The sequence below is a fragment of the Mobula hypostoma genome, chromosome 5 (genome assembly GCF_963921235.1).
Source record: "Mobula hypostoma chromosome 5, sMobHyp1.1, whole genome shotgun sequence".
NCBI lineage: Eukaryota > Metazoa > Chordata > Chondrichthyes > Myliobatiformes > Myliobatidae > Mobula > Mobula hypostoma.
Genome location: NC_086101.1, coordinates 3,869,099 through 3,888,433, shown reverse-complemented (window position 1 = coordinate 3,888,433; position 19,335 = coordinate 3,869,099). Strand labels below are relative to the sequence as shown.

The window sequence follows — 19,335 nt, the reverse complement described above, 5'->3', positions numbered from 1 at the left end:
ATGTCTACGGCCTGCAGCCATTGGGTTCCTGGACCAGTTTCCCTCACTGTCCCTGACCAGACGATGTCTGCCTGTTCACCCTCCCACTTAACAACCCTCAGGACTCAAGCTGAGATTTCCGTGCCCTGGGACCTGGGAGGACACGCACCATCCGGGAATGTTGTTCTTGTGCACGGAACGTCCTTTCTGTTCCCCGAACTAATGAATCCCCATCACCACAGCTCACCATTCCTCCCCTCCTTCCCTTCGGAGTCACAGAGCCAGACTCAGTGCCAGAGACCTGACCGCTGTCACCTTCGACTGGACTGCTTGGTCACCCCTCGCCCCGTCCCCTCCCAGTATCCACAGTGATATCCCTGTTCTTCAGGCAGGTGGCTTCTGGAGTTAGTTCTCTCTCTCTCTCTCTCTCTCTCTCTCTCTCTCTCTCTCTCTCTCTCTCTCTCTCTCTCTCCCCTGCATTGTGCTTCTGTTCCCATCGGTGATCCCAAGCTGTTGAACGCACCAAACATCGGAATCTGCCCATAATCCAATGGGAGGAAATCTACACGGTGACGGGAAGAACGTACAAACTCCTGACAGGCAGTGTCGGGAATCGAACTCTGATCAGTGATCGCAGGTGATATAAAGCGATTCCACCAACCACTTTGCTGCCGTGCCGACCAACCACCATAAATGTTTGCGCTACAGCGGAACATCAGATTCCCGTCGAGATATTTTCCACCTCTTTCCGTAGGGATCGCTCTCCATTCGACTCCCTTTTCCACTCCTCACTCTCCAGTGATCTCCCACCCGGCACTTACTCCTGTGAGTGGGACAAGTCTACACCTCCTCCCTCACCACCATTCAGGGCCCAAATGTGAGGGACACTTCACCTGTGAGTCTGTCAGTCTCATCCAGTGTATCCGGGCGGCCTCCGAGACATCGGTAAAGCCCAACGTAGATGGAGGGACTGCTTCGTACAGCACTCTCACTTCACCAGCTCAAAATGCACGATTTCTCAGAGATCACCTATTTCAGTTTAGCTTCTCATTGCAGAATCTCCTGCGAGATGCTCAAGAAACCAACCCAAAAACAGAAAATATCAGAAATCCACAGGTCGGGCAGGGTTTGAATCAAAAACACTAGAAATTCTGCTGATGCTGGAAATCCAGAGCAACACACACAAAATGCTGGAGGAACTCAGCAGGTCAGGCAGCGCCTATGGAGAAGTGTAAACAGTCGATGTTTCAGGCTGAGACTCTTCATCAGGATAGGAAAGGAAGAGGAAACGTCAGGCTAAGAAGGTGAGGGGAGGGGAGGAAGAAGGACAAAGTGACAGGTGATAGGTGGAGATTTCGGGAGAGATAATTGGTGAGAAATACGAACTCCATGGATTGTGACTGACCGGTTGAATGCTTCCAGCATTTTACCCTCCTCACCCACCCTCTCCATCTGCCCATCATCTTTATCACTGCCACCTCTTCTCCCAGCTTCTGACACATTTCCACACTTCACCTGTCCCGGTGCGGGTGGACTTTAGCACCCGGGGGAGCCGGGGAGCTCCGGACCCGCCGCCCGCGGCTGCTGCTGAATCCGCGGTGTTTCTGTCCCGTTGACGGATGCGGTGAACGAGTTAAAATTAATGGATCGATAATTCTCACATCGTGTTTATTTCACTCTCCGTACATTTATATTTACACTGACTACTCCTGACGCCGGTCCCGGGTCCCGACCCGTTTACAGACCCGGAGCGGAACCGGAGCAGATTCTCAGACACTCGTTTTTATTCCCAGTCCAGAAGAAAGGATAACGTTTCCCCATGAATTTATTCCCAGTGAAGGTGTGGAGATGGGACTTGGTCTCCGCGTTGTAAAATGAAACTGTCCCGGACTGGTAACGGAGATAAACTCCCACCCTCCCAGGGATGGGACCGGCAGGGAGACGGGACTCTGGGGAGGTGTGAACCCACATCTCGTCATTAACCCGCCGGATGATCCAGAATCCGGTCTCCGGACTCGGTGTGACCCATCTCTTCCTCTCCACAGACTCTGCGGCGACTCCCGGGCACCAGCACCGACTCCCCGTCACCTCCACCTCCCAGTAATGTCTCCCCGATGTGAATCCCTCCGATCCCAGCACACAAGCCCAGTGTGTGAACCTCTTCCCGGTGTCAGGGAGATCCCTCCGGGTCCCGGTGTATCTCACACTCTTCCGATCCTCAGACACCTCGAGCCACGGACTCGCCGTTTCCACATCCAGGGTGACAGAGACTGGGGGGAGAAGCAGAGAATTAGAGAGTCCCCGGGGATCGCGGGGAGACTCGGGCAGCGCGGCCCCGGGACCGGACCGGGGGAGAGGCCGCTGGGCCTCAGGCTCAGTCGGGTGGCCGACCGGACCCTTTCATCGGGTTTAAACAAAACACAGCGAATGGACAACCAGCATCTTCCCGAGGTTTCTCCTCCGGGATGGAGAGCGGATTTTTCCCCGAACAACACGCACAAAGTGAATACAGCAGGGACTTAAAGAGACGGTCAGAGAAACTCTTCAGCCCAACTTGCTTTAAAGAACTAGTTGCATTTTCCCATTCTACCTTCACACCTTTCTTATCCAGGTACCTGACAAGATGTATTTTAAAACTGCACCCACCTCTACAGTCTCCTCGGCTTCAGGGAGAAAGTCCCAGCCTGTCCTGCCTCTGCTCTTAACCCAAGCTCTCCAGTCCCAGTCACGTCCTTGTAAACCTGTTTTGCACCCTCTCCAGTTGAATGACATCCCTCCTGTAGCAAGGTAACCAGAACAGTACACACTGCTCCAAACGTGGCAGCACCAAGGTCTTGTAACAGGAAGTCCCAGCTCCTGTACTCAGTATTCTGACCGATAAAGAAAACCACTCACCCCGTCTCTCTCTGATTCTCATGGAGAGAAAATACAGAAAACTGAGGTGCAAAGGGACTTAGATGTCCTTGTAAAGTAAGGATGTAATGTGACTGAGGAGGGGTGAAGGATGAGACGAGTCTGAGGTGACTGTGGACTGAGGAGGGGTGAAGGATGATGAGCAGGTTGCCCCAGGTAGGGCGGGGTAAGGATGTGAGCTGGAGCTGGGAGACATTGGGAAGTGAATGATAGACAAAGACAGACACAGAGACAAAACGGTGAGTGGAAGATGGAGTGAAGTTTTGGGGGAGGGTGGGGAGTGTGAGCTGATAATGGGAACCATTGGGGGAGAGATGAATGACAGATAGAACCAGAACCAGGTGGGGGAGGGGTGGAAAGCCTGTGGCTGAACTGTGTGTTTCGGGGCAACTAGAAAGTGTTGGGGGATGAAGATGGGTTGTGAGGGTCTCTTTGCCTCTTTCTGTAACCCCAACCCCCTCAGACACTCATTAGGATAGGGGATGAAATTACAGGGACCCTGGCAGATTTATTTGCTTCACGTTTAGCCACAGCTGATGTCCCAGATGATTGGATAGCGGCTGAGGTTGTCCATTTAATTAATAGGGCTGGAAGATGACACTGGGGAACTCCAGGACACTGAGGCTAACATCAGTGGTTGGAAAGTTTCTGAGAGACGGGATAGAGCAGCATCCGGAAAGGTGAGGATGACATTGTGCTCGCAAAATCACATCTCACAAATTTGACTGAGATTCTTGAAGAGGTGACAGAAAGGATTGACCAGGACAGGGTGATTGACATTGTCCACATGAACTTCACCAAGGCCGTTGACATCGATGGTAGACCACACTCGGAGTACTGTGTGCATTCCTGGTTGCCGGACTGTGGGATGGATGTCATTACACTGGACAGGAAGATTCAGGAGGATGTTACCAGGACTGCAGGGCTTGGTTTAAAATGAGAGACTGGATAAACTGGGGCTATTTCCCTGGAGTTTGGGGGTGACCCCTTGTCAAGGTATATAAAATTATGAGGGGGCAAAGGTAAGGTGCCATTTTTTTCCCAGAATAAGGTGTCCAAAACTGGAGGGTGTAGATTTAAGGTGAGAGGGGAATGATTTATAAGGGATCTTTGTCCCCCTTCCCACAAACCCACTCCCCTCACAGCCCCTCATCACCCACACACTCCACTCTCTGTCCTGATGCAGGGTTTCCATCATTAATGATAAATTTATTGACATACAGAGGGGAATCGGCCCTTCCAGCCCTTCGAACCACACCACCCAGAAATCCCCTGATTTGATCCTAGACGCATCATGGGACAATTTACAATGACCTACCGACCGTTACATCTCTGGACTGTGGGAGGAAACCAGAGCACACGGAGGAAACCCACACGGTGCCAGGGAGAAAGTACAAACTCCGTGCAGGCAGCGGTGGGAATTGAACTCTTGTCACCTGTACTGTGAAGCGTTGTGCTAACCACTACGCTACCGAGCCACTGCACCTGGAGATACAGGAGATGGGAGAGGCCCTCAGTGTGTTCTTAGAGACATGGGTATGGAAGATAATGAGTAATGAATAGACCAATAGGACCATAAGATATAAGAGCAGATTTAGGCCATTCAGCCCATCGAATATTCCATCATGGCTTATCCCAGATTCCACTCAAACCCACTATATCTGCCTTCTGTCCATAAACGGACCAATCAGAAAACTATCAGTTTTCACTTTAAATATACCTACGGTCTTGGTCTTCACAGCTGTCTTTGGCAGAGCATTGAACAGATTCACTACTTTCTGGTTAAATAAATCCCTCCTTACTCTGTTCTAATGGGTCTCCCCTCAATGTTGAGTCTGTGCCTCTAGTTCTGGACACCCACACTATAGGAAACATCCTCTCGACCTCCACTTTATCTGATTCTTTCAATATTCAGTAGGTTTCATGATATCTCCCCGCACTCTTCTAAATTCCAGTGAGTACAGACACAAAGCTGCCAAACATTCTTTATATGTTAACCCCTTCATTCCTGGAATGATCCTCGTGAACCTCTTCTGGACTCTCTCCAACGACAACACATCCTTTCTGAGATATTGGGTCAAAACTGTGGACAGTACTCCAAATGCAGCTTGACGTGTGTCTTATAAAGACTCAGCATTATCTCATTGTTTTTATATTCGAATCCCTTTGAAATGAATGCCAACATTGCATTTGCCATTTTTAGCACAATTGTATTTTCACAATAAAATTACTTTGACCTTTGAATCATCCCTGATCGTGTCTCCTTCCAATCAGCTTTGGCCAGTTACTGTCTCATGCCTCCGTAATTCCCTTTACCCCACTGTCATGCTGACAGATCTGACTGTATCTCCTCCCTGTTCATCTGCAGGGTGAATTCTCCCATGTTATGATCACGATCTACTCAGGGTTCCTTTACCTTAAGCTCCCTCATCAAATTCAGTTCATTATACAACACTCAGTCCAGAACCCCGATCTCCTTGTATGCTCATGCACAAGCTGCTCTAAAAAGCCACCCTACAAATTCCATTTCTCAGGCTTCAGCTCAACCAGATTTTGCCAACCCACCTGCATATTGCAATTCCCCATAGTTATCAGAACAGTGCCTTTATTACATGCGTTTTCTATCTCCCATTGTAACGTATATCCCATGTCCTCGCTACTGTTCGGAAGAATGCATCTAACTCCCAACAGGGTGTTTTCACCTTTGCAGGCTCGTAGCTCTTCCCACAAGAATCTAAACCTTCCAATCCTATGTCACCTCTTTCTGAGGATTTGATTTCAATTTTTACCAACAGAGCCAATGCACCCACTCTGCCTGCCTGCTGGTCCCTTCGATACCCTGTGTATCCTTGGATGTTAAGATCACAAGACAAAGGGGCAGAAGTAGACCATTCGGCCCATCAAGTCTGCTCCGCCACTCCACCATGAGCTAAACTATTCTCCCATCTCGTTCCAATTTCCGATTTTTCCCCATATCTCTTGATAGCCTGACTAATTCGATACCTATCAATCTCCTCCGTAAACACCCTCAATGATCGGGCCTCCACAGCTGGATGTAGCAACGAATTCCATAAATACACAACTATCTGGCTAAAAAAATTTCTTCTCTTCTCTGTTTCAAATGGGTACCCTGTAATTCTAGGACTGTGGCCTCCTGTCCTGGACTCACCCACCAGGGGAAACCACCTTTCCAGATCTACTCTGTGCTCCCAACTATGATCTTCTTTCAGCCACTATTCAGTGATGCCCATGATGTCATACCTACCGGTCTCTAATTGTGCTACAAGATCATCTACCTTATTCTGTGTACCTCGTGCATTCAAATATAGCACCTTCAGTCCTGTATTGGTTACTCTTTTAGACTTTGCCCCCTGTTGACTGCAACTCATCCCACCGACTGCATTTCAGTCCCATCATCTGTCTGTTCTTCCTCACCGTCCCACTACACAATGCATCAACTTGTATATCAACTGCCCCATCCTCAGCCCTATCACTCCGGTCCTCATCCCCTTCCAAATTAGGGATTTTCCCCAGAGAGGGTGTGTGAGGAACAAGACTGCAAAGGTTTAAGATCAGAGCCGGTGGATTTAAAAGGGACATCAGAAATATTTTCTTCACACAAAGGGTGGTGCCTATTTAGAATACCCTGCTAGAAATAGAACATCAAACATAGAACATAGAATAGTACAGCACAGTACAGGCCCTTCGGCCCACAAAGTTGTGCCGACCCTCAAACCCTGCTTCCCATATAAGCCCCTGCCTTAGATTCCTCCATATACCTGTCTAGTAGTCTCTTAAACTTCACTAGTGTATCTGCCTCCACCACTGACTCAGGCAGTGCATTCCACGCACCAACCACTCTCTGAGTAAAACACCTTCCTCTAATAACCCCCTTCAACTTCCCACCCCTTACCTTAAAGCCATGTCCTCTTGTATTGAGCAGTGGTGCCCTGGGGAAGAGGCACTGGCTATTCACTCTATCTATTCCTCTTATTATCTTGTACACCTCTATCATGTCTCCTCTCATCCTCCTTCTCTCCAAAGAGTAAAGCCCTAGCTCCCTTAATCTCTGATCATAATGCATACTTTCTAAACCAGGTATCCTGGTAAATCTCCTCTGTACCCTTTCCAATGCTTCCACATCCTTCCTATAGTGAGGCGACCAGAACTGGACACAATACTCCAAGTGTGGCCTAACCAGAGTTTTATAGAGCTGCATCATTACATCGCGACTCTTAAACTCTATCCCTCGACTTATGAAAGCTAACACCCCAGAAGCTTTCTTAACTACCCTATCCACCTGTGAGGCAACTTTCAGGGATCTGTGGACATGTACCCCGAGATCCCTCTGCTCCTCCACACTACCAAGTATCCTGCCATTTACTTTGTACTCTGCCTTGGAGTTTGTCCTTCCAAAGTGTACCACCTCACACTTCTCCGGGTTGAACTCCATCTGCCACTTCTCAGCCCACTTCTGCATCCTATCAATGTCTCTCTGCAATCTTTGACAATCCTCTACACTACCTACAACACCACCAACCATTGTGTCATCTGCAAACTTGCCAACCCCCACTTCTACCCCCACATCCAGGTCGTTAATAAAAATCACAAAAAGTAGAGGTCCCAGAACAGATCCTTGTGGGACACCACTAGTCACAATCCTCCAATCTGAATGTACTCCCTCCACCACCACCCGCTGCCTTCTGCAGGCAACATTTGAAAGAATCTACAGTAGGTAGTACATGGATTGAAGAGTTTTATGGGGCTATGGATCAAACGTGAGCAGATGGCACCAGCTCACTGGGCAACACAGTCAGCATGGACATTTGGGCCAAATGTATGACAACCTGACTCGAACAGGTCACCCTAAGGATCAATGTAGTCATTGATAAAAGGAGATGGGGGAGGTTTTAAATCAATATTTCGCAGGCAGAGGGCATGGAAACTATGGAATTAAGGAACATGAACAGTGGCGTCTTGGAACATACCACAGTGCAAAAGTGAAGGTGCTGGAAGTATCAGAGGTTAATGAGCCCCAGAACGTGATCTGCTCTGTCTGAGTACCTTGAGACTAGGGAACAAATTCAGGGCCCTGGTGGATATATTTGCTTCACATTTCACCACAGGTGAGCTGCTGGAAGGCAGGAGGGTGGCTCAGGTGTTGTCTTGAGTTAAGAGGGACTGGAAGGTCAAGCCAGGGAACTCCAGGCCACTGAGTCTAATATCAGTGGTGGGGCAATTACTGGAATGGAGACTGAGAGACAGATTTACCAGCATTTGGAAAGGCAGGGACTGACTCAGGATATTCAACTCTGTTTTATGCCTGGGAAATAGTGACTCATAAATTTAACTATTTTTCTTTGGTGAAGTGACAGAAAGGACTGCTGAGAATAGGGTGATAGACATTGTCCACGTGAACTTTAGCAGGGACTTTGACAAGCTTCCATGAGAAAGGATCGAAGAGAAGGTTTGATCACTTGGGATCCAGGGTGAGCTATCTAATTGGATGTAAAATTGACTGGTAGCAGGAGACAGAGGGTGATGGTGGAGAGCTGCTGTCCAGACTGGAGCACTGTGACCAGTCGTGTACCGTGGAGATCGGTTCAGGGTCCACTGTTCATTGGTACTAACGATTTGGAAGATAATATAGATGGCATGGATGTAAGTTTGTAGATGATGGCAAAATTGGTCATATAGTGAACAATGAAGGTGTTTATTTAGATTACTACAGGATCACTGAAACATTTTTGATTATTGATAATGTTATTTATACTTCTCATTATTTATAATTATAGTATAGACAAGATGGGCCGAAGGGCCCGATTCCCTGTTTATATCTCAATGGCTCAAATGAGATATCAACAGAGGATGTGGGGGTGTTGCTGCCTTTGGTATTGCAGCTTTTCACTGAATGTCCTGTTTCTCAACTCGAAAAAAGAGCCACCCGAGGGGAGGGAACGAGGATCTGACAACCGCAGAAACACTGGGAATTCAATGTAGGGAGGTGCCGGCTTCTGAAATGATCAAATCTCAGAGCAGTCAGATTTGTGGAGAGAGGAGAAATAAAGTGAACTAAAGCTGTAACTGCAGCCTCAGTGAACAACCACAGAATATTCACCGTTTACTAGCCACAAATGTGTGTTGAAATCCCTGTGAATAAACATCGGCGAAACCCATTCCCAGATCATCTTCCTGAGGAATCTCTCCCTGGAGCCTGGCTGTGTTGATGAATTCCATGGAAAGTTATAAACTTCTAACAAGGCTCGACAGGCTGGATGCAGGGAGGATGTTTCCCTTGGCCGATGAGTCTGGAACCAGAGCTCACAGACTCTGAATAAGGGAAATGTCAATTCGCATTGAGAAGAGGAGAACTTTCTTCTCGCAGAGGGTTGTGAATCTTTGGAGCTCTCTATCCTGGTGGCTCTGGAATCTCAGTCACTGGGTTCATTCACAACCGGAATCTTGCCGGTCACACACACAAAATGCCAGAGGAACTTGAGTCACGCACGGTTTACGGAGGGAAATGAAAGAGTTGACACTTCAGGCTGAGACCATTCACCCGGACTGGAAAGGAAGGCAACATAATGGAGAATAAGAATAAGATGCAGAATAAGAAATAGGAGAGGGGGATGAGCAAGAGTTGTCGGGTGAGAGGTGAGTCCAGGTGAGGGAGAAGGCAGATGGATGTCGGGACGGGGAATGATCTGCCAGTTGTTCTGTGTATGTATGTGAGGGAACTTTGCCAGGCTGGGAATGATGTGTGAGCTTCTCCCGAGATGAAATCTTGACCGAGGTCAATGCTGGGAGGTGTGTCCGGGCTCAGTCTGACAATGCTTCAATGTGGGGGTTGATAATAGTGAGACTCGCGAGTCCAGCAGGGGGCAGACCTGAGTCAGTCAGAGTCTGCAGTCACGGACAGGTCAGACAGGCTGAGTGAAGCAGATTTCCTTCTCTGAAGGACTCGTACGTATTTTCATGACAATCCCACTCACAGGACAGATACCAGCTTTGATTACCTGGTGACGTCTTGGCATGTTTGTACAGTGTGAATTGGTTCAGGATACAGTGCATAATCTAACAGTCCCGTGTATTGGGTGTAGTGTGCCCCATTGTTGGTGTGTTCAGGGGTCGGACATCTCCAGCTGACCATGTGACAGTGATGTCTTCACCCAGAGTTACAGACAGTCTTTGCGAGTAAGTATTGCTTAAAATTGTTCACAAACATTGAGAAAGGAAACTGTAAATGTTTACCTCGCTTAATTGTATCAGACATTTCTCTCAACGTTGTGTTCAACAAAAAGGGCTGATCGAATTTTTGGACAGGTAGGGCACCCTGTGTCACTGACAGCAGATGTTCATCATCACTAATCCTGTAAATATTACACAGCTGGTTATAAACTGAGCATCAGTGATATTTGAACTATTTTACAAATCCATACAGTATTTCAGTAAAAACTATGTCCTACCTCCTCTTCCGACGAGCTTCCTCCTGAAATAAATAAAAAGTAGATCTCAATTCACTGACTGTGTGCATCCTGACAGCAGGAATTTGAGCCAAGTTATTGAAATTTCCCACTTCTCAGCTCACACAAGGAGAAAGGGGATACTGCAACAAGGGACACAGAACCCACGAGAAAGTACAAGGAATGTTTCTGATAATTATCCCATAACTGTGAGGATGGAACTGATGGGAAAGACTGGACAGGCTGTCCATTTTTATTGGGATATCATGTCAGGGAGGATCAGATGCCGAAATTTAAGATTAGTGGTGGATTGGATTGGGTGTGGGTACAGAACGTATCTCTGCTTGAAATGTAGTGAAGGGAATGTGGAACTCACTGCCACAGGAGTGGTTGAAGTGGAACAGCAGAGATAGAATGTAATGGGGAAGCTGGATAAACATATACAGACTCCAGTCCAACTCTGCATGCTGTTCAGAAGAGTGACAGTGAATTAGTGTGTGTGAGAGAAAGAGCTTTGGTTGGTTTGGCGTGCAGCATTCTTTTGTTACATTTTAAATTATGGACATGACTGCTTCTATAACTTGTGTTTGGTCACCTTACAGTGGCCACAAAGGAATTTTTTTTCTAGCCTATCCCTTGTTTTGAGAGGCCATTTTTTTTCGTCTTTGCATAAGCCGTTTGCTAGCGCCCGCGGTAATAGAGGCACTTCGCGTGTTTTACAAAGAGAGAAAGCAAACCAATAATTAGAATAGTGACGAAGTGTTGTCGGACCAACAAGGTGGGACTTACAGTTCCTTCGCGGTATAGCTTACCGATTTTGGCTCAAGAAGCTTCTGTGAGGAAGCACAGTTGAGTATTGGGTAAAGCTTTTGTAGTGGTTGAATAAAAAGTCACCAGACTACAACTAATTAAATCAAGTAGGGATGATGCAGGATCAGATGGTGTGCTGCAGCTGCATGATGTGGGAGCTGGTGGGCCCCATTGTGGTTCCTGGTGACCACATCTGCAGCAAGCGTTGGTGCTCCAGGAACTCAGGCTCAAAGCTGCTGACCTGGAATCTGAGCTTCAAACACTGAGGCACATCAGGGAGGGGGAGAGTTACCTGGATTCTCTGTTTCGGGAGGTGGGCACACCCATTAGATTAGCTGCCTCAATTTCAGTCTGTGGTCCGGGACAAGAGGGTCTGACTGTGGGTGAGGTGGGTAGTGGGGTCCAAGAGAGTACTGGAGGAGCCTCAGCTCTTGAGTCTCAGGTCTGAGATTCTTGCTCCCTGTGTGGATGAGAGTGGAGGCTGTAGGAAGGATGAGCAACCTAACTGTGACACCGTGATTCAGGGAGCCATTCGAGGGGATGGTGGGAGAGAAGAGAAATGTATTGGTAATTGGGGATGGTATAGTCAGGGGAATAGACAGAGTTCTCTGTCGCAGGGATAGAGTGTCCCGAAGGTTGTGTTGTCTCCCTGGTGGCCGGGTTCCAGACATCTTATCTGACCTGCAGAGGAGTTTGCATTGGGAGGGGAAAGATCCAGTTGTCATGGTCCGTCTGGATACCAACAACATTGGAAGAATGAGGAAGGAGGTTCTACTGAGGGAATTTGAGCAGCAAGGGACTGAATTAAAAAGCAGAAACAAAAAGGCGGTCTTCTCTGGATTACTACCTGAGCCACGTGCAAATTGGCTCAGGGTTAAGAAGGTTGAGAGAGTTCAATGTGTGACACCACGACTGGTGTGGGAGAAGTGTGTTTGAATTCATAGGAAACTGGCACCCGTATTGGGGAAGAGGGAGCTGTTCTAATGGGACGGGCTCCATCTGAACCGTGATGGGACCCGAATCCTGGTGAATGGCATAATGAGGGCTGTGGATAGGACTCTAAACTAAATAGATGGGGAGTGGGTTCAACAGATTGGAGACGTCTGGATAAAGTAAAAGAGAAAAGCATGGATAGAGATATAGGAAAAACAGAAGTGACAAAAGAGAAAGTAAGGGTGGAGTGCGGAAAAGACAAGTGCAAAAGACACAAAGATCACTAGATTGTAAGGGCACTTTACCTGAATGCCCGTAGTATTCATAACAAGGTCAGTCAAGTTGTGGTACCAGTCAGTATAAAGGGGTTTGATTTAGTGGCCATTACAGAAACATGGTTGCATGGTGGAGAGGTTTGGGAATTAAATATCCAAGGATATCAGGTGATACGGAAGGATGGGCAGGAAGCTAAAGGAGGTGCAGTAACACTCTTAATTAAGGATGAGATCCGGGTGATAGTGAAAGACGATATTAGATCTAAGGAGCAGAACGTAGCGATTAGGAATAGTAAAGGGAGAAAAATCACTGGTGGGAGTTGTCTATTAGCCACTGAATAATAACATTACAGTGGCACAGGCAATAAACAGAGAAATATCTGAGGCATGAGCAGTTATCGTGGGTACTTTAACTGGGTGAATCAAGTTGGTGGAGGCATTCTTGAGGAGGGCTTCATAGAATCATATGTGATAACTTTCTTGAATAGCATGCCACTGAACCTGGAAGGGAATGTGGTAACTTCGATCGGGTCTTGTGCAATGAGACAGGAAATATTAGGGATCTTGTAGTTAAGGATTCTCTTGGAAAGAGTGATCATGGTATGACTGGGTTTCTCATACAAATGGAGAGTACAATGATTTGATCTAAAACCAGTGTATTATGCCTAAACAAGGGAGACTACAAAGGGATGAGGGAAGAGCTGGATGTGGTAGACTGGGAACACAGGCTATATGGTGGGACGGTTCAGGAACAGTGGAAGACTTTCAAAGAGATTTTTAATGGTGCTCAACAGAAGTATATTCCAGTTAAAAACAAGGACAGTAAGGGTGGGGAGAGCCATCAATAACTAAGGAACTAAAGGAAGGCATCAAACTGAAAGCTCGTGCCTACAAAGTCGCCAAGAGTAGTGGGAAACTGGAAAATTCTGAAAACTTTAAAAAGTAACAAAGAACCAACAAGTGAACGATAAAGAAAGGTAAGATAGATTATGAAAATAAACAGGCACAAAATATAAAAATGGATAGTAAAAGATTTTATCATTTTATAAAGCGGAAAAGGGTGGCCAAGGGGAACGTAGGTCCCTTGTAGGACGAGAAAGGGGAATTGATATTCCGTAATGAGGAAATGGCCGAGGTTTTGAATGGCTATTTTGTTTCGGTCTTTGGGGTGGAGGACACATCTAACATGCCAAAGAGAAAGTATATGACTGCGATAAGAGGTGAGGACCTCAACACAATAGCGATCACTAAAGGGGTAGCGCTGAGCAAACATGTGAGCCTAAAGATCGGTAGGTCCTGGAATACATCCCAGGATACTGAAAGAAATGGCAAAGGCTTCGGTGATAATTTACTAAATCTCTCAAGATTCTGGGCAGGTCTCGGAGGATTGGAAGACGGTGAAAGTCACGCCACTGTTCAACAAAGGATGTAGGCAAAAGGCAGGCAACTATACGCCAGTTAGTTTCATGTCTGTAGCTGGGAAAATGCTTGAAGCTCTCATTAAAAAAAAATTGTGGGGCATCTGGAAAGAAATGGATCTACCGGACAGAGCAGCATGGATTCAGCAAAGACAGCTCCTGTGTGACAAACTTACTGGAGTTCGTTGAGGATATAATGAGCGCAGTGGATAGAATACAGATAGAAGTTATTTACTGAGACTTCCAAAAGGCATTTGATAAGGTGCCACATAAAAGACTTATCCATAAGATAAGGATGCATAGAGTTGGGGTGATGTATTAACATGGCTAGAGGATTAGTTAACCAACAGAAAGCAGAGAGTTGGGATACATGGGTGTTCCCATGGTTGGCGATCAGTGGTGAGTGATGTGCTGCAGGGGTCAGTACTGGGTCTGCAACTGTTCACCATATACACCCACAAACTGGAAGACAGAATCAGTGTATTTAATTTTGCTGATGACAGTAAATTGAGCAGAGGTTACGAAGAGTCTGCAGAGAGATATAGATAGGTTAAGTGAATGGGCAAGGGCCTGGCAGCTGGAGTACAATGTTGGTAAGTGTGAGGTCATCTCCTTTGGAAGGAAAAGTGGAAGATCAGCTTATTATTAAAATGGTGAAGGTTTTTAGCATGCTGCTGTGCAGAGGGACTTGGGAGTGTTTGTGCATGAGTCGCAAGAAGATTGGTTTGCAGGAGCAGCAGGCTGTCAAGAAGGCAAATGGGATGTTGGCCTTCATTGCCAGAGAAATTGAATTTCAGAGCAGAGAGGTTATGCTGCAACTGTACAGGATAATGGTGAGGCCACATCTGGAGTACTGTCTGCATTTCTGATCTCCTCACTTGAGGAAGGATATACTGGCTTTGGAGGTGGTGATGAGGAGGTTCAGCAGGTTGATTCCAGAGATGAGGGGGTTAGATATGAGGAGAGATTGAGTCACCTGGGACTGTATCGTTGTAATTCAGAAGGATGAGAGGAGATCTTATAGAAACATAAAATCATGAAAGAGATAGAGGCAGGAAAGTTCTTTCCACTGGTAAGTGAGACTAGAACTAGGGGGCACTACCTCAAGATTCAGGGGAGTAAATTTAGGACAGAGATGAGGAGGAACTGTTTTTCCCAGAGGGAGGTGAGATTGTGGAATTCTCTGCCCAATGAAACAGTGGAGGCCACCTCAGTAAATATAATTAAGACAAGGTTGGATAATTTTTTGCATAGTTGTGGAATTAAGGGTTATGGGGAAAAGGCAGGTAGGTGGAGATAAGTCCATGGTCAGATTAGCCATGATCCTATTGAATGGAGGAGCAGGCTCGATGGTCCAGATGGCCGACTCCTGCTCCTAATTCTTATGTTCTTATGGAGTTCTGGGCACTGTTGCTGGGTGTGGTGATAGGTGGAAGGTTGCTTCTGAAGTGGGAAATTGATATGAGGAGAAGGGTTGAAAGACCTGTCTATGATGTAAAATGGGATATAATCTGATGAAGAATATATCTGGAAAAGAAAGGTCTCTAAAACAATGCACCTGTTACAAGCTGATATACAGTGCCTGTAAAAAGTGTTCACCCTCCTTGGAAGTTTTCATTTTTCATTGTTTTAGAAATTGAATCACAGTGGAATTAATTTGGCTTGTTTGACACTGATCAAAAGAATAAGATTCTTTCTTGTCAAAGTGAAATCAGATCTCTACAAAGTGATCTAAATTAATTGCAAATATAAAACACAAAATAATTGATTGCATTAGAATTCACCTCCTTAAATATGACACACCAAATTATCACTAGGGCAGCCAATTGGTTTTAGAAGTCACCTGATTAGTTAAATGGAGATCTGTTTCCGGAGACCTGTGTGCAGTCAAAATGTTTCAATTGATTGTAGTAAAAATACACCTGTATCTGGAAGGTCCAACTGCTGGAGAGTCAGTATCCTGGCAAAAACTACACCAAGAAGTCTAAAGAACACTCCAAGCAACTCCGCCAAAAGGTTATTGAAAAGCACAAGTCAGGAGATGGACACAAGAAAATTTCTAAGTCACTGAATTATGTCGATCATGAAGAAATGGAAACAATATGGCACAGCTGTAAATATGCCTGGAACAGGACGTCAACTGAATTACTCTGCAAGAAGGGGACTAGTCAGAGAGGCCACCAAGAAACCTATGACAACTCTGGAGGAGTTACAAGCCTCAATGGCTGAGAGAGGAGAGACTACGAAAACAACAACTGCTCACCAATCACAGTTTTATGGGACAGTGGCAAAAAGATAGCCATTGTTAAAAAAAGTGAACATGAAATCTTGGCAAGAGTTTCCAGAAGGCATGTGGGAGACTCTGAAGTCAGCTGGAAGAAGGTTCTATGGTCTGATGAAACCAAAATGGAGCTTTTTGACCATCAGACTAAACGCTATTTTAGGCGCAAGGGAAGCACCGCACATAATCAAAAACACACCCTACCGTGAAGCATGGTGGCGGCTCCATAATGCTGTGGGGATGCTTCACCGCAACAGGCCCTGGAAGGCTTGTACGGCAGAGGAAAAGTGAATGTAGCAAAATACAGGGAAATCCTGGAGGAAAACCTGATGCAATCTGCAAGAGAAATGCGACTTGGGAAAAGATTTATTTTCCAGACAATGACCCCAAGCATAAAGCCAAATCTACACAGGAATGGCTTAAAAACAACAAGGTTAATGTCCTGGAATGGCCAAGTCAGAGTCCAGACCGCAATCCCTTTGAGAATTTGTGGCTGGACTTGAAAAGTGCTGTTCACTCACGATCCCCATACATTCTAACTGATCTTGTGCATCTTTGTGAAGAAGAATGGGGAAAAGTTATAGTGTCCAGATGTTTAAAGCTGAAAGGGAGCTATCCACACAGAATCAAGGCTGTAATTACCGACAAAGATGCATCTACTAAATACTGACTTCATTGGGCGGGTGGCGGGGGGGTGAATTCTTATGCAATCAGTTACTTTCTGTTTTATATTTCTAATTAAATTAGACTAATGCAGAGATCTGCTTTTACTTTGAGACAATAAAACATGAAAAACATGAAAACTTTCAAGCTGGGGGAGGGGGTGGTGGTGAATACTTTTCATAGGCGCTGTCGATATTTAATCCTCGGGGTCAATATCACAAATGACCTGACTTGGTCCAACCAAGCATAGACCACTGTCAAGAAGGCCCTCCAGCGCCTTTACCTCATGAGAAAACTGAAGAAATTTGGCCTATTCCCTAAAACGCACACAAATTTTTATAGATGCATCGGAGAAAGCATTCTTCTAGGGTGCATCACAACCTGGTATGGAAGTTGTCCTGTCCAAGACCGGAAGGAGCTGCAGAAGATCATGAACACAGCGAAGCACATCACACAAACCAATCTTCCGTCCTTGGACTCACTTTACACCGCACGCTGTCAGAGCAGTGCTGCTAGGATAATCAAGGACACGACCCACCCAGCCAACAGACTTTTTGTCCCTCTTCCCTCCGGGAGAAGGCTCAGGAGCTTGAAGACTTGTATGGCCAGATTTGGGAACAGCTTCTTTCTAACTGTGATAAGACTGCTGAACGGATCCTGACCTGGATCTGGGCCGTCCCCTCCAAATATCCGGACCTGCATCTTGTTTTTTTTTTTTGCACTACCTTACTTTCCATTTTTCTATTTTCGATCTATAATTTATAAATTAAATTTTTAATATTACCTATTGATTTGTAATCCAGGGAGCAGGAAGCCCAGAATCAAATATTGCTATGATGATTGTACATTCTAGTAGCAATTGTTTAGCGACCATAGAGTATAAAGTATGTGCAATTCAATCTCAATTCCCACTGGGAGACAGAGAGACCACGGAACCACCACACCAGACACACTCACAGCCTATGACTGTAACTGGATGTTACTCTGATCTCAGGGAATATTATACGTGGAAATGACAGAAACGATCACCAGCTCAGTGCTCTGATCAGAGTAACTCATTCCCGAGAAGGTTGCAGACTGTCCTGTGACGTACAGATGTTGTGGGAGGCCGGTTTGGGGAACACAACAGTCCTGAACAGTCAAAACACCTGTCCGGTTTAAATCTGTTTACAATGATAGTATCTGTAAATACCACATTGAGTTAAAATACATCATTTTGAGACTCTGCACTTTTACAGAACCAAACTGAAATCTCTCACCATGAGAAATGTGATATGTTCTTGTTGGGCCATCTGTTCCTGTAACTTGGAGATTTCCTCCTGGATAGAATTTAAATTCTCTTGAATCTCTCGAAGATTTATCTCCATTGGATTTAGAATCCTCGCCTCTTCTTTCCTGAGATCTCGGAGTAAGCGCTGCTCTTTCTCGGTGATAATCTGGTGCAGTTCAGCAAACTGGGAAGTGATGTGGGACTGAACGCTGTTTGACTGTTTCTGTTAATGAAAGGAGAAGCTAGCTTATTATTTGGCTGTAAAGTATTTCCCTATCACCTGGAAGGAGGCCATTCAGCCTGTTGACTCTATGCTGATTCTCAGAAATTCAATCCCTGAAACCGATTCTTCCTCACTGACCCATTACCTCTCACCTGATTCACAGTCCACCCGCCTTCACAGGTTTAATTACAGAAGCGAATGATACATTCAACCTAGATTTCTTGATAATGCCGGCCCACTGTGATCTCAAGGAGAACATGCAAACTCCACGCAAACAGCACCAGAGGTCAGAATCGAACCCAGGTTACTGGAGCTGCTGTACTCTGTTCGGCATTAAAAAGGTCAAAACTACACAACAAAATTGGAAATTCTGCTCAAGAAATCCTCACCCGAACTCCGGAAATCTTCTCTTTCTGTTGCCGCTCCATTTCCTTGAGCTCGGATTTCTTTTCTGTGAGAGAGTCTAAGGCAGATTTTACCCGGTCCTGGAAGGCAGAGAGTGAAGGAATTAGACAATAAAGGTGCATTGCCGATTCGGGCCAGTTTATTCCCATAAACACCAGGGGTGAGAAAATAAATATGTCATGAAAAATACATCAGGTGATCAAAATCGATTTGTTTTTACCTTATAGACTTCAACAGCTTCTTCAATCGGCAGGAAGCGGTGCTCTCTGTGTTCCCGCGCGTCTCTACAGACCAGACAGAGCAGTTTCTTGTCCGTCTCACAAAACAGCTTCAATTCTTCCTCATGTTTCTCGCAGTGAAGTTTACTTTCCTTCTCTTTCGGATCCAGGTTTAGTTTTCGAGCTTTCTCAGACAGATTTGCTAAGGCCCGATTGACCCTGAGGGTGCGGTCTGCAAACTCCTCTCTGCATTCTGGGCAGGAGTTTCTCTCCGCCTTTTCCCAGCACCGTGTGATGCAGGAGCGACAGAAGTTGTGCCCACACTCCAGTGACACCGGATCGGTGAAGAAATCCAGGCAGATGGGACAAATTACCTCCTCGGTTAAACTCTCGACCTGTCGTTTCGAAGCCATGTTAACTCCGGCACTTCCTGGTTCAGGATCCTTTCACTTTCGGGGAGCTGCTGAACGCCTGCAGTACCGCG

General features: G+C 46.1%; 1 protein-coding gene across 1 annotated transcript; it reads right to left on the bottom strand.

Annotated features, from left to right (window-relative positions):
* Window positions 1-1,640: 1,640 nt before the first annotated feature.
* On the bottom strand, window positions 1,641-19,288 carry LOC134346506 (zinc-binding protein A33-like). Its single transcript, XM_063047891.1, has 6 exons — window positions 18,854-19,288; window positions 18,618-18,713; window positions 17,995-18,228; window positions 10,359-10,381; window positions 10,144-10,262; window positions 1,641-2,249 (listed from the first exon to the last, which is right to left on the bottom strand). The coding sequence occupies exons 1-6, from the start codon at window positions 19,262-19,264 to the stop codon at window positions 1,717-1,719; spliced, it is 1,416 nt and encodes a 471-aa protein (XP_062903961.1). The 5' UTR covers window positions 19,265-19,288; the 3' UTR covers window positions 1,641-1,716.
* Window positions 19,289-19,335: the final 47 nt, after the last annotated feature.

Excerpts from the sequence above, each read along its gene's own strand:
- LOC134346506 (XM_063047891.1), bottom strand. The coding sequence starts at position 19,264 with ATGGCTTCGAAACGACAGGTCGAGAGTTTAACCGAGGAGGTAATTTGT. Across the intron at positions 18,229-18,617 it reads AGAAGATTTCCGGAGTTCGG|AAACAGTCAAACAGCGTTCA; the intron begins GTGAGGATTTCT and ends TTTCATTAACAG. Across the intron at positions 10,382-17,994 it reads AACATATCACATTTCTCATG|GAGGAAGCTCGTCGGAAGAG; the intron begins GTGAGAGATTTC and ends TATTTATTTCAG.